At 36.5% G+C, this 15,858-nt stretch overlaps 1 protein-coding gene across 11 annotated transcripts in view; it reads right to left on the bottom strand.

Annotated features, from left to right (window-relative positions):
• Positions 1–6,314: 6,314 nt before the first annotated feature.
• LOC108042728 (insulin-like growth factor 2 mRNA-binding protein 1) overlaps positions 6,315–15,858 on the bottom strand; it is a 31,513-nt gene continuing 21,969 nt past the window's right edge. For 6 of the 11 annotated variants that reach the window (XM_017121157.2, XM_017121166.2, XM_017121199.2 and 3 more), the window contains 5 exons: positions 11,442–11,615; positions 10,189–10,563; positions 9,411–10,140; positions 9,030–9,185; positions 6,315–8,963 (listed from right to left, as the gene is read on the bottom strand). In XM_017121157.2, coding sequence (XP_016976646.1) covers positions 8,592–8,963; positions 9,030–9,185; positions 9,411–10,140; positions 10,189–10,563; positions 11,442–11,615 — 1,807 coding nt within the window. In that variant the 3' untranslated portion in view covers positions 6,315–8,591. The remainder of the gene's footprint in view (positions 8,964–9,029; positions 9,186–9,410; positions 10,141–10,188; positions 10,564–11,441; positions 11,616–15,858) is intronic. The other 5 variants (XM_017121216.2, XM_044461271.1, XM_017121231.2 and 2 more) reach the window with 3 other exon arrangements.

Raw genomic sequence — 15,858 nt, forward strand, 5'->3', positions numbered from 1 at the left:
AAGCTTAGTGTCTTTTTTTCTGGATGTGGGTCTTGTATACGGTAATTTTGTATTGAGCGCTAGCAATTAACATTTAGTTACACCGAAAAGGGGGAAAACATCTTACGCAGATTAGTATGTTATGTATACACCTATGAATATATATTATTTGGATCAGCACCCTGATACTGGCCAGAATACTAGGAGATGGGGGTGCTGACGGTGTGGCGATTTAAATAAGAGCGAATTTCGAATTTTGTTGTGTCGGCTAGGGTAAACAAATGAAAAGTACTCGCTAGTAAATACTGGGTGGCTGGGGCCCTAAACTATGACACATTGACATCGAGTAGCCTTCTAACGAGGTCTGCTTTAGCCTATGTCCTTTACGCGGTTATCTAGCTTACTTTCGGGTACATATTCCATGGCATGGCAGATACGAAACATACACAGAGTGGATATTTGATATATAGTGTGGTTATCGTACCGATTGTGATAGCGTTTCGCTTGCGGTTAAAAGACAGTTATACAATGTAATGGGAATATAGCTCATTTAGTCCTCATCGTCTTTTTGTGATTTATTCGTTTTTTTTTCAAATTTTTTTCTTGTATAGGAAACAACAAAAATGGACGCAAAATTATTGTTATAGTAGTATTCAAGTTTACCCATCTTGGTTTTATGTTTAGTTAACTATATAGGAATATGCAAAACGTACACTTAATATATTTTTTTGGGTTTGTTTTTCGATTTTGTTTCTGTGTTCCTTATCGATCTGATACTATATAAATGCAGCTCTAAAACTTGTATTATTTGACATTGTTTTGTTCACTTTCCATCTGGCGGCATCTTGCATTTATGCATTGTTGTATATTTCTTACGCTTTTCAAATACATTTAATAACATTTCTATAGAAATATTCAAAGCTGAGGTAGTTTATTCATTCATTTATTCTTTATTTTAGTTTACTTTAGGTTATGTTAGTTTAGTGTACTCCATATATATGCTCGGTGTAGTTAGTAGGTATACATCTATGTACTCACACGCAATTTGAATGTTTCTGACGACTTTAAACTTGCTCAAATTCACATTAAATTAATTATTTAGACGACCGTTTGGATAGGGGGTTAGGGGTTTTATATTTGGTACAGGGACAACATCGAAAGCCTCTCGAAACGATGTGGACATCGGGATTTGGAATTCGGAGTCAAAACCGATTTCAAAAGGAGCCGAAAAGCAAAACCAATGTTGAATGGAAACTGAAAATCAAAAATTCTGAACTACAACGAAAATAAAAACTAATGTTCAAATAATTTTTTGTTTTTTTTTGGTTTTTTTAATAATATTTTACTCTTTTTTTTGTTATATTTATAATATTTATAGATATTTTAGCTCTGTAATGTAGATACAATGTACAGTGTAGATACATCCTGTGTCGTCACATCATCCTCATGTTGTGTAGATTAATGAACTTAAAGTGTAAAATGTAGACGACGCAAAAAAAAAGCTCTAAACTAATTTAGGTAAAAATAAGGGTAAATTTAAAAATAATTAATGTAAAAATAGTGGTATTTTTTTGTAAATTTTTTTCTTTAATTTTATGTTTTTTTTTAAGATTTAGTTTATTACGTGTAAAGTGGTTTCTATATAGTTTGCTCGCCGTTCAAAAATTGAAAAAATGATTTGGGCGGGATGGGGTTCTGGTAATGAAGGGAATTGTGGACTTATTGGGGTGTCCAGCGGATGGTTTTAATTATAAACTACTATCACACAGGCAAACCAGGCGCTGGATGGACAAGAAAAAGAGGGACGATTGGATGAGGGTGGGGTGATTGGGATTTTTGGAAGGATCAGAGGGTGTGGGAGTGTTTGGTTGGATGACGAGGGCGGCAAAATGAAATACACAACAACAAAATTATAAAAATAATCAAAGTAAATAAGCGGGAATCGAAGAATATTCCCATATGGGTAGTACAAAATCAATCGGAAATTATTTCAAAGATGCCAAAAAAATGCAATAAACTTACTACACAACGCCAAGTTTATCGATTTATAATTTATTTATAGTTATGTATGGTTTATAGAATATTGTTTTTAGTTAGAGTTTGGTTAGGATATAGTCAATTTTGCATGTGTTTTTTGATGTGTTTTTGCATGTGTGTGTGTGCATGGGGCGGGGCGGGGTGTTTGTGTGTCTTTGCAATAAATATAACGGTAACTAAATATATGTTGTAGCTCAGTCTCCAGTTGATTACCGTATATAATCTATTACAAATCGAAACAATAAAAAAATATATGTATATTATATATATATATATGAATAATATTAAATAAGGACTATCAAATATATATGTAAATATATTCAAAATGCTTGAAATGTACAAAAACAAACAAACAAAGCTCAGTGGTCGGGGGCATAGAGAAATCTTTGAGCTAGTTTCGCTTTCATCTCATTCTGTTTCGTTTCGTTTGCTCTCCTTTCCTGTCCCTTTCTATCCTCTAATTTTTTCGTTTCGTTCCAATGCGTTGTCTACATCATACATCATTTTGATGAATTTAGATGTTGTGTGGTTGCTATTGTACATTTACATTACGAATAGGGGCTTCATAAAGAACTTAGTGTGTGGGGTTGTGTACTCAAAACTTGGGGTCTTCTTCCCTTAGATTGTTTTGTGTTTTTAGTTAATGCTTAATCGCTTTTTTTTTGGGTTTCATTTTGTTAAATTTTTTGTGTTTTTTAGGTGTGTTTGTGTGTGTGTAAACTTTTGTAGTACATTTTTCTTACGGCTGACACAATAGGTTTTTCTTCCATTCTTGGATCTTAAATGCTAAAAATATATAGTAAATGTTGAAAGTTTTATTTCATGTTTTCTCTTCTCAAAAAGGTTATATTCAGTTTCGGTTTCATTAGTTTAGTTTTTATTTTTCTGTTTAAGATTTCTGTTTTATTCGCTTTTTGCTGCGTTTTTTGCTTTTGGTATATTTAGTTTCTCGGAACGCATGCTTTTCCCATGCGTTCCGCTCTTCCATTTCATGCGTTCTGGAGTTGCTTTTCAATTTTAGTTGCTTTGTGTCGTATTTCAGGGTGAGTGGGATTATAGATTCTTAATCTTTTCTGTCTGTTTTTCTGACTAAATTTTTTCCGTCTGCTCTGGATTCTGGCTGATTTTGCGTCCAAATTTTTTTTCAAAACTAAAAAATAATGAACCCCCAATTTGTATCGATTAAATTTGTGCTGGTTTTTCTTCTCTAGGATTCCTTAATCCTTGTTTAGAATTAGTTTACGTTTTTCACTTGCATTTTTCGTTATATTCATATTCTCATTTTCACTGTGTGAGTGGCGGCTTGGCTTTTTGGGCTATTTGCTCTGCTTTCTTCATGTTTTCTCTGCGTGGCTAACGGTTCTCTGCCTATACTTCTGCTTTTTTCTGTTCTATGTTTGCTGTTTCTGCTTCTGGCTGTTCTGCTGTCAAGCTTGACTTACGGTTAAACTCGCTTTTTATCGTTATCGTTAATCCTTATCTTCGCTTTAATAGAATGTCTCATTAATCAACTGTTCCTCTCTCTGTCTGGCTTCCTACCTCGGCTGATGCTGTTGCTCACTAGCTTTTACGCTCCTAACGATTGAAAAAAAACAACTCTGTTTTTTGTATGTATATGCCTAAAGAAAAATTCTTTCAATATTTAGGTAAAATGCCTTCTCATAATAGACGAAAAAAAATATTTAAAAAAATAATAAAACTTGATTTGTACTCATGTTTGTACCGCTAAAAACGTTTTTCCTTTCATTTCGTTTAGTTTTCCTTTGTAAATATTTATATATATGTACATATATAAAAAAATATTCCTTTTTAAAAAAGTATTCTTCCCTTACTCCGTGTTTCATAACATTTTTTTTATGCTTGTAAAGAGTTTATCTTTTTTTCATCGATATCGATTTACCTCATCGTCCTTTCATTTCATATCATTTCACTGCATTAAGAGTACAAACTTGCTTGCTTTAGCTTTATGTTAAATTATATTTAGAAATCAAAATTAAATTAAATCCTCTGAATTCCGGTAGCAAAGCAAATTCTTGTTGTTGATTATTCGTGTTCCTAACAGATGTTTTTGGGCTTTTTATTCCCTGTTACTTTCCTCAAAGAAATTGGCTGTCGAAGTACTTTTGTGGGTTGGTGTGTGTTTTTGTAATGTTGGTTCTTGCGCGTGTGTGTATATATGTTTGTGTATAAAATGTACATCAAAAGCATTTTTTTGTTGTTAAATAATAAGTTTTTTTTTTTAAATTTTCATTTTTTGTTTTGTTTTAGTAAGTAGTTTTTATAGTTTAAATAGTTGTTAAATTTAAAAACGAGTTTATCACACCTTAAACGTTATCAGTACTTGGCACAACTTACAACACAAAAAAGTACTTTTCTCATTATTCTTTTTCTCCTTTCCCTTTTTTTATTTGCTCAATGGGACAATTCAATTAAACTTTTTCCGGAAAAGAAAACTGCACAAAATTGGCATGAGTGCTAGGAAAATGTTTGAAAAATGAAAAGAGGATTGTCGAAAAATGCAATATATAGAATTGGTAGCAACCTTGTAAGTAGATTGTACCCCCAAAAGTTTTGTACATTTGGTGTCGAGTGTACTCTAAAATTTCGAAATGCTACACTCATGCCAGTTCTGGTTTTTCGAGTTCTGCACAATTTTTTCCGATTTCCCATTGGGTTATAAAATTTAACTTGCTCTTACTAAACCGCCTTTCATTTTTCGTTTTTACTGCTGGTATTTTCCCTCTTCTTGATCTCATCCTAACCGTTGCCTCACTTTCCTACCTGCTTTAATAACGATATAAAATAGCCTCTAAATACTAAAAAATAATTTCGTTTCTGCTTTTCACTCTCCTCACAATCGCTTTTCTCTCTTCATTCTTCAACTGAGTTCTCTTTCTACATCATTATCATTATCTTTATTCGTATCTTTGTCTTCGTTTTTAACGCGCACGCTAACTCACAAGTTTTCAGTTGATTCGTCGATCTCTGTTCTCAATTTATATTATGTTTATCGTGTTTAACCCCCCCGTCAAAATAAACCAGAGCTATAGCTAAATTATTAACTCGTCCCTTTCATCGATCTGACTTTTCTTTGATTCAGCATTTGGAATAATAATTTTCATTTCTTTGTTCTTTCCTTTTGGGAATCTTTTAGAAAAATTCCATTCGTTCTTTATAAATATCGTTTTTAAGCATAGATCCACATATCTATATACTGATATATATGTATATGTATAGGTCTTTTTATTGACAACTTTGGACATTTTTCCGTGGAAAAAATAAGAAGGTATAATTAATTAGAATAATCTTTCATTATAAACAAGTGGCAAAATTTATTAGATGTATATACATATATATATATATAGATATACATATATAGATTCTCAAGTATAACAAAACAAAATGTCACGCATTTTCAACATACACATATATATCGCATATATATACATACATAGTGGCTTGATTTTCGTATATAAAGATCAATGTTAATGCCCAGCAACATTCTTATATACACTTCCCATCCCCTCCTCATTCCTTCCTGCTCCTATATCGCCTACATCCCTCTGTTCTAGATTTGCTTCAGTTGGTATGGTACATATGGTATGGGTGGGGAGTTTGACCCAAAACTATTTCGCGTAGGGCTTTGGTGGGTGAGTGATTGTTTGATTGGTTGCTGTGGGTTTGATTTGGATTGGGCTTTGGGCTCAGGGGAAACTTCTGGGAAAATATCCATTCGCCTGTTTTGTCTTTTAGAAGATACATCATCGAAATGCGTTTACTTCTTCTGTGGTTTGGTGATATGCCTTCTCCAATGTTTTTCTGATTCCGGTTCTAGTTAGATTTGTATTGTTTCTTTCATTATAGGTTTTCGTTATTTGCTTGCTTATAAACTACTCTTTTCATGTTAATGGTTGTTTTTCATAATTTGTTTCTCTCATTAGGATGTTTTAGCTTTTGCATTCATTTTTACGCTTCGCAAGTTTGTTTAGTTTTATTTTTTTTGTTTTGTAGAAGATAATGCACTTACATTGAGGTATTTTAATTACTTTTTCAATCTTCTTCAAATTCTTCATCATTTCTGCTTCTGCTTATTTTCTTTTGTTTCTTCTTAAAAAGAACAAAGAAAACTTGATATTTCAAAAATTGGGCTGTCCTAAAGCTTGTACACGCTTCTTGCTGGTTTTCAGTATTTATCCAAAATTTTTATTAATGTTATTTTATCCAAAATAATGTGTCGCTCAAAATTTTTTCTTTTTGTTGTTGCTTGTTTGACCGAAATGTTGTATTTTTTGGTTTGCTTTTTGTTTTTTGCCGAAATGTTGAATTTGCCTTGATTTGTATGTGGTGTTTTTAAACTGTCTGCCTCCGAAGCAAGTGTTATACAAACAAAAGGGTTGGATCGCTAGGGATTGGGGCTTTGATTTGATTTGATTTGGTTGACTGTTTGTCCGTCCAACTACTTCGTAACATTAATTCTATGGAATAGCAATAAGTTTAATATTTACGTTACAAAAAAATATAGTTAATAATTAGATAATAGCTATTTCAAAACAACACAAAATTGGGCTATTGCTATTGTTGCTTGTTTTGGCTGGGGTAGATTGTAGTTTGATTGTTTGTTGCTCCGATTCAGTTACTTGGGTTGCGGCCTCTAGCTATGGTGTTTGGTCATACGGTTAATGTTTATATATTGTCTGTTTACGCTACGATTACGACTTCTACAAAATGCATCCTTCAGTTTTGATTGCTTTGTGGCTATGAATTAGACTTTGATTTGGGTTCGGATTGGCTGGGTTATGTTGTTGTGTAGTGCAGTGTCCCATCCATGTATAACAGCTTGTCTCTCATACATGCTCAAACGTTATAACGTAACACTTAACGTTAACGATCGATTAAAAAAAATTAACATTTCAGCACCGTTATTTCATTTCTAGTTAGTTTTGTTTTCATTTCAAGGCAAACACATTACAATAGTTTTTTTTTAACACTATCTCTCGCTCTTGCATTTGCTATAGCGTTCTTATCCTTCCATACTCCTTCTTCTCCTTCCGCTGCTTTCGCACTAAGTATAATCAACAATTCTTGTAACTCCATTCCTTGCAAAAAAAATGACTGGTATTCGTATCTATCCATACAAACAACTTTTCAAGCATCGAAAAACTATTTTACAGCTGTACAGTACATTGCTCTTTCTGGCATTTTTTGTTCCATCCAACTCCCTTCCTATCGATTTAGTCCCAATATACACACTCATCCATCCATCAATCCATCCAGTACAGCTCTTAACGATATTGTATACATAGATAGTTGTTTTTTTGGTGGTTTGGGTTTTGGGTTTAGGTCTGTTATGCTACGTATAACAGTGGGGCGCCATCAGTTGCTTCAACTGTTGCACATTGTACACATAACTTTATCAACTGATTTTTAGAACTCAGAAATTAGTGTTTGTTGGAAACGTTGTTCACCTTTTTTGTTTCGGATTGTGGGCTCAAAATTAGTATTTTTTGTGTTTTTTGACGCTTTTGTTGTTTTCCATGTCTGTATTGTTTTTTTAAAATTTTTTTTGATTTTCCTTGGTTATAATTTTTGCTTGTACACAATTTTCGGTTGAATTGGGAATAAACAATTGTTTATCCCCTTATTTTCTTGATTCTCAATCTCGTTCTCTTGCGCTTTGCTCACTTTTCTCCTTCTTTTCTTTTCACTTAAATATAAGCTTACTAAATCTTTGTTAAAAAAAATAATTAAAAATAAACGTTTTATAGTTAAATATATTTAAAAAAAATATAACGCATACACTACTAAACTTTCCTTCTTTATCCTTTAATTTCCTTTCTTGCATTAAAATTGTGGGTTGGTAATTTTGTGGGTTTTCTTTTTAGTTCCTGTGACTCTTTGTGTTGTTGTTGGAAATATTGTTTAAATATAAAAGTTATGAATATTTCTAGATGTACGGCAATTGCCTTGGAAAAGAGAACTTTTGGGCGGTGCCGTATTTCTCAGCCGACACAAAAGTTTACTCCTATCTAAACAACAACACAAAGTCGGGGCGGGGTGTTTAGTGTTATGGGTGATCGATTTCGCTTTCTATTTACTTTTTCTCTTTATTTCTTAGTATGCAAATGAAGAATGGTGTTATGGTTATTCTTGCTGTGTGACTGTTGCTGTTCTTCTTGTTAAAGTTGCAATACACTCGTTATGAACTAGTAGAGCTTCTTTGCGCGGGTCACTATATATGTATGATTTTGTTTATGTTTCTGCTCCAGATTGTTTGCTTACTTTTGCCGTCGCCTGTGCCAGCACAAAGGTGGCGCCTACGGTTAGCTTGTAATTATAGGGTTGTAAATAATGGGGTGGTTCTTGGGGGATTGAAGATAACGGGTGTGTTGTGGAGGTAGTATCAACAGTAGAAAACCCTGCCTTGGCTATTGTTGGAGCTGTCGCTGCTGCCGTTGATGTTGCGTTTGCTGTTGCAGTTACTGCTGCTGCTGGTGCTGCTGCTGCTACTGTTGCTGATGTTTCTGCTATTAGTGTTGCTGCTGCGGCGCCGGTTCTCCTTCATCGGTGGTTCCCGCTCACTGCTGTGAGCTCGCCAGCTGCTGCTGCTGCTGGGCTGCGGCCGCAGTTGCATTGCCAGGTGGCGGCGGCGATGGCTGCTGCTGTTGCAACTGGTGTGAGGTCGCTGCCGTCGACGCCTGCTGCTGATGGTGTGCAGGCGGCGTCGACGATGACGACGCCGATGACACAGGCTGATGATGCAATTGCGGCGGCAGCGCCTGCTGTTGCGATGGCGACTGTGGCTGCTGCTGCTGCTGGGACCCGCTGGTCGCAGCTCCGGCGAGGCTCTGTTGCTGTTGTTGCAATTGTTCTTTGGCAGCTTTCTGTTTTTTGGTTATTGGCGGCGGATTTGTCGACAGCATCATGGCTCGGATGCGTCGCTGTGCAGACTGAAATAAATAAAATCGTAGCGTTAATTTGTAACGACAATCAGTATTCCGCATGTAGACACTCACCTGTACGCTGTAGAATGGTCCAATGATGTGCACTGGTGTCTCCTCATCGCCGCCCGACGGCGGTGCAAGGGCATGCTCCGGCAACTTGATCACACTGCCCGTCACGCGCTGCAATTCGCGCACATTCTGGCCACCCTTGCCAATAATGCGACCCACCTAAATTCGAAATGAGTTAGTTAAGCTTATAAAGGACGCTAGCCGCGGCATGCCGAGGGCTCGAGGATTAAGTCTTGATTAAGATGCCTTGCGAACTTGAATTCTTAGATATTATTAAAAAACTTTTTTTCTTGTTTCTCATGTCTATGATTTTTTTAATTATGAAAGCCTGGTCAAACGGATACTGAGCTGAAGAATTTGCCTAATTGAAAATATATAAATTACCTGAGAGCTAGCCACAAGCAATTCAACTGTGAGGCGCACATCGTCCGTGCCACACATGAAGCCCTCCTCGCGCATCTTCTCGAAGATCATGTACTGCGCCTTCCACTGACCCTCCGGTGTGCCAACAATCGTCACCTTGCGCTCCGTTTGTTGGTCCAGCGGCTTGTCGGCGTCGAGGGGGGCTATTTTGAGGGATGCGTTCGAGAAGCGCATAATGCTCCGGATGTGCGAGCCCTTGGTGCCGATGATGGCGCCGACAGCGTTGTTCGGTATGTAGAGATAGGTGGTCTCCTGCAGGTCGTTGGGGAACACCGGTGGCACCACACTGGCCGGGGTCTTGGACATGGCAAAGCTTTGACACGAGGGGAACGGCATGCTCGTATTGAAGACCATGCCGTTGCCCGGTGTCGACATCATTGCCATGGGATGGAGACCGGGGAACATGAGGCTCTGCGGCGCCATCGCCTGCAGATCATTCTCGTAGCTTTGGCGCAGTTTGGTGCTAATCTGGTTCTCAGCACGCGACATGTTCTCAATCAATCCCTTGACCGTGATGATGCGCTCCAAGTTGAAGCTGTTGATGTCGTTGATCGAGCTGACGGTGATCTTCGTATCGGTGTCCTGCATGATCCGTTTAATGGTATTGCCCGACTTGCCAATGATCCGTCCAATCAGATTGTTGTGGGCGAGTATTTTAAGGCAAATTTCACTGTTTTCGAGGGGGAGTTCACTATTAACCGTTTAGAAATGAAATAGACAAGATGCAAAGAGAACATACCCCTTATTCGTGGAGAGGGCCTCCTGCTGCATCACTTCTAGGATGCGTTTGCAGGCGTTTGTACAGTTCTCCGGATTGCCATAGATCGTGATAGATTTCTCCAGCGAGCCAACGTTCTCCTTGCGGTGAACGTCGACACGAGCACGGCTCTGTTGTGTGATCGTCCTGATGGTGCTGCCCTGGCGGCCAATAATGGCACCCACCATCTCGCTCTGCACAAGGATGCGTAGCGGGAAGTCCGCCTGGCGTCCGGGGCCGGGCATCCCCGGATACGGATTGCGCTGGTTGCGCTGGCTACGCCGCTGGTTCTTGTCCAGCTGCTCGGCATGCAGCTTGCTTCCTTCGAACTCGACACCGTTTAGACCACCAGCAGCTCTGTGTGGGAGAAGAAATGGCGGGAGAAATATTGATTAGTGCTTAATTCAAAATTATTCGGTTGCCATGTCAGTTTTCTTGAGATCCAGCAATAGCCCATCCCATATCTCAGTTTTTCTTATCTTACTCTAATAAAATATGTTAAAGACATGCATATCCAACAAATTTTGTTCAAATTTTACGGAACGGGTTGAATAATGCTTAAATTTTTAGAAATTTTACAAATCTGCATCTTTTAACATTTGGCTAGCGGTCAAATTTTAGGCAACAAAGTTTGGTATGACAAAATCCAAGTTACATATATATAGGAATTTAATTTAATGTATCAGGTTCTTTTATATTTGGAAACTTTCTATATACCAGAATATATAAATAAATCAATATTTAGAATTTACTTTATTGGATTGCCTGTTAACATGTATCATGCAAAGTAAAATCAAATATTGTTAATGGTATCATTTTAATACCAGCTTATTTTTATTGCAACATTCTTCAATTTACCAAGTTTACAATCCCTTATTTACAGGCAAAACTTTATTTGTAAAGTGAAATCAAAACGTTGATTGAATTTGGAGATACACATGGCCAATTGATTCAGCGATTTGGGTGATTTGGAAGAAACACGAAGTATGGGAAGAGGGGTAGGTAGGTAGCCACATTAAAACGCATCCTGCACAACCCCAAAAATAAAACCCCTCAAGTATTCGCCCCCACGCCCGATATAGAGATGTATCTGAATACACGCCCAACACTAGACAACCACAAAAAAACCGTTAAGGAATCAATGGTTTTCCATAGTGTCTGGTGTTGGGCTGAAAATTCCGCTTAGAACGATTCTTAGATGAATAGTTTTTAGATGAGTAGTTTTGGGTATATACCTTTGCGCCTGCTCAGGATTTTCGAATGTTATATGTACTGTTTGAGTATTTTGATCCTTACTAGAAATAGCCTCACACTGTTTGACGATGCCATAGGGCTTCAGTAGCGGTTCGATGTCTTCGAAACGTGTTTGCATCGGTATGCCGCTTATTAAGATTTTTGATGTCGTAACACTGTGAAGAAAATAGCGTAAAAACACACAAGAACAAGAAAAACAAACAAACACAAAAGAAACAAAAATAGTAGTAGTTATAGTAAGTAGAAATGATAGTAGAAGTTATGATAGTAGTCCAAAAACAAAAGGGACGGAAGTCGGTGAGTGGGGGAAATGGGAAAATGAATTAGATAAGAAAATATATGCGAATAAAAGAAAAGTAGTAAGTAGTAAGGAGAAAGCGGTCGGTCAAAGAATGTGCTGTCTAGGAGCAAGGAAACAGTGTTGCCAGAATTTTAGCCAATTCTTAAAAAAAAAAAATTAAAAACTCCCGCAGGATTTTAAGCAATATGGTGGAAAACAATTAATACAAAACCAAGAAATATAACTCTGTCTAAAACTTTCAAACCTGAGAAACAACAGTCCATTTTACATGAAAAATAGACAGTAGTTTCATGATTTGTGTATTAAATTGCTTTCTTTGTTTTCCCACAGATTCTGGCAGCACTGAGAGAATACAGATTAACAGAAACACAAAGACAGAGAGAGATCAAGCAGCGCAACTTGCATCTAAAGAGCGATTTAATCTAGAGTTACGAATGATTTGGGTTCGGTTTAACACATATTTTTGGGGTAGGCGGTAAGGATTGGGGCGGGGAGATAAGCCAAGATATCTAGAACACCAAAAGGAGCTGAGATCCCCCGACATAAATGTATGAATAAATAAAGGATGCTAAAATTTTGTCGCTGTGCGAATGCGTTTGTGTTTGGAGGTGTATGGGAAGTGTGTAAAAATGTTACATTCAAATTCAAAGCAAGGCACAAAGAGCGAAATTGTGAGAGTACATTAAGTGCGTAATAATAAGAGAAAGGGTAATTAATCGTATCTATCTGGAAACTTTAATTACGATACTCCTACCCCCAAAAATTGAAAATATTTGGTAAGTATTATTTATTTCTACGTTTCCTAGATATTTAAGTAGAATAGAAAGTTTTAAAGAATGAGTGCAGTATTTTTAAGAACACCTTACTACTGTACAGATCTGTTATGCTACAAATGAGTACATTCATGCAGAAGTCTATTATAAACATCCTGCTGCCTTAACGGCATTGCAATAGTAAAGAGTAAGAGCAGCAGGAGAAGATGAAGAAGCAAAAGAAACAGACCAAGCATCTTTTTCTACACATGAAGAAAAATGTTCGATATGATGAATAATCAAGTTTTTCATTTTAGATTGATTACCAGAAAATTCACTTAATATTTGAAAAATGTTGAGCGATATTGTAAAATATTTGATTCTAACATTGAATTGTTAAATACATCAACTTTTTTCGGTCAACGGTGGGAGAAACTCAGGAGTTTTCTTACAAGGGGCAGAAGCTCTTTGTACATTTCAAATTGGTATGCAAATTTAAAATCTAGTAAGCCTGAGCATTTCGATTTAATTCCGAACTGATTTTTTCGGAGTACGAATGTTGCCGTCTCCTGTTGCTGTTGATCTTCGAAGAGTACAACAAAAATAAGAACGAGAGAAAACGACGAAGGCAACGCAAACGACGCCTGGAATGTTGCACATTTAATATCGTGTTTATTTTTCTTGGAAGTAATTTCACTCCAGTCGCCGACGTCGCCACCAAGCTAACAAAAAAAGACAACCCGAGAAAGCCCCTTAAAAGGAGGGGGAGAGGATAGGTGGAGGAATGAAAAAAGAGTAGACGCGTGGAGCTGGCTTATTTCGATTCTTTCATTCCCGCCTTGTTGTTGTTCTTGTTTTTCTCTTTAATTTCATTCGCTTTGTGTGTTTGGCACTTTTCTTAATTAACAGTTTACATATTTTAATTCTCACACACGTTGTTTGTGGTTTAACTCCCATTAATGAATGATCTTTAATTAGCTGTCAAACCGCATACGTGAATGTCAAACTATGCAGAGCTATCATGTTTTTATAAACTTAAAAATTAGTTTAATCATATTTGTAGGTCATGTTTGTCTTTCTTTGGAATTAACCCTGTTTTCCCTTATTATTACACCATTTAAAAAAGTGATTTAACATGAATTTTGATATAATTTTGTAGATAATATTACATTTTGTAGATTAATCTTACATATTCAAAAATGTAATTAAAAGCAAAACAACTTCATATGGTATGTATACAATAAAAGTCAAGGGTAAAGAAAACAACCTGAATAAAAAGTAAAGGAAAAATGTTTTAAAATTGCATTTAAAAACTGTATTACCAATTTTTGGGTAAAACAATTTCTGGATAGCATTCAAAAGTTAGTCATTTAGCTAAAAATTAGCTACAAAACTACAAAATTTGGTTTAATATCTCTTATCGTTCACTTATTAAAATATTCCAAAACAAATTAGGGCATCTGGCCGCCACCTTATTTGGGTACTGGTGGAATCACCATGAATCGTTCCTCCCTGATGTAAGATATTTTTAAATAACATGATCATCTGTTTTGAGTTTCAGTAAATTACAAGTATAAGAGGGAGAACACAAAAAACAAGTGAGAAGAGAAAGATTGACGCATTCCGACATTCCAGCATTTCATTTGCCATTCACATCCCGCGTCCCCTCCCGATTTTTTTTTCTAATTTCTCCACTTGGCACTCCCGCTCTGACCGGTTTTTCTATACATTTAGTTTATGCCAGCACAATTCTCATGCGATTTATAGGGGGCTGTGGCGCTTTTCCAGGAATTGCTGGCAGAACGTGGAACAAATTTTGCCACCGTTTGCTATTTTTCTTTTGCTGCGCTGGAAATCTTGAATTTGCTGGAATACGATATTCCCCAATGACTGTCAAACTGTGTCGGCTAACTGTAATTGCTGAGCATGCGTCACATCTGCTGCACTACGTTGTTGTTGTTTTGTTTTTGATGCAAATGACAAGTTGCAGTTCGTTGACGTTGCGTTATGTTGGTGTTTTGTGTTGTGGTTGTTGTTGCGTCTGGCACACCGGCTGCATCCAATGAGAGAGGAGAGCGCATCGTTTTCTCTCTCTCTCTCTCTCTCCCTCTCCCCTGCCCTCTCTTTATTTTTCTATCTTTGTTCCTCTTTGCCAGTCTGAGCAACAATTTTACTTTTTTTGTTTTGTTGTGGTTGTTTTCCATTTTACTAGGTGTATAATATACATATGTATGTACATGTATGTAAGTGTTTTCATGTTGTTGTTTTTTACCTGACATGTGACCGATTCTAAGCAAATGACCTCTGCCGCGACCACACAAACACAATTAAAAGCGCACACACATTCGCACCTGGAAAAGCGTTGTTGCCGCTATTGTTATCAATCCGCGACCTTAACGCGATGGCTTACATTCGGGGGTAAAATAAAAGGCATTTTGCAGTATGTAAATTACGTAAATATGAACTTAGCCTGCATTCCATTACCAGAATCAAGAAGAATCAGAAGAGCAATCAATCATAATAAGAGGATTATTATTTCAACCCTTCACTAAAATATATTCTCTGCAAACTGTATATTTATTATATTTTGTAGCATATAATGTAATACTTCTACACAATACATATTTATAAACCAATTTTTTCTCAAAATTAGTTGAAGATAAAAAAAGTCGAACTGTCCTTCTATGGTTTACGAAAAGTGTAAGCCCTATTAATTTAAGCACAGCTGTATACACTGCCAATTTTAATCAATATACGACTTTTCAGCAGCAAAGACGATGTCGGTGCCTTCGCGTATGTATTTATTTCTATATTTTTTGTTTTTAGCTTTTATCTCTCTTATAAAAAGGCGACGCTCACTGCACTTACACACACAAACGCTGCTGCTTTATCAGTGCACACATTGCAAGTGTGTGAGATTTCTTTCATCCTTACTTTTTCTTTCTTTCTTTTGTATAATTTTTATGAATGAAAAAGTCGGAGATCTGCTGACTGATTTATTTGTAATGCAACTTTATTTTTGTCTCATGAATATATGAATGTGTACTTGGTACTTGTTCACCAATAATTGTCTGTATGTATTTATTTACACTGCACTGGATGACACGCATATGCCACATATAAACATAAATATGTACAAATGTTGCATTTATGTATGTATGTTGTTCTATTTTCATGGCATTCCACAAGTTGCTGACAAACAGCACATACTCACTGTCAGTCCATAAGCAATCGACTAAGCTTAGTTTTCTCATTTGTTGCCGTTCCTTTAACTTCTTTTTCTATTTGCCGAGCTTATCTATTGTCCCCTCCCCTTCTTTACAATTTTCTTTGCAACACCCATGG

This window comes from Drosophila rhopaloa, unplaced genomic scaffold (assembly GCF_018152115.1).
Source record: "Drosophila rhopaloa isolate 14029-0021.01 unplaced genomic scaffold, ASM1815211v1 contig_3, whole genome shotgun sequence".
Classification (NCBI taxonomy): Eukaryota; Metazoa; Arthropoda; class Insecta; order Diptera; family Drosophilidae; genus Drosophila; species Drosophila rhopaloa.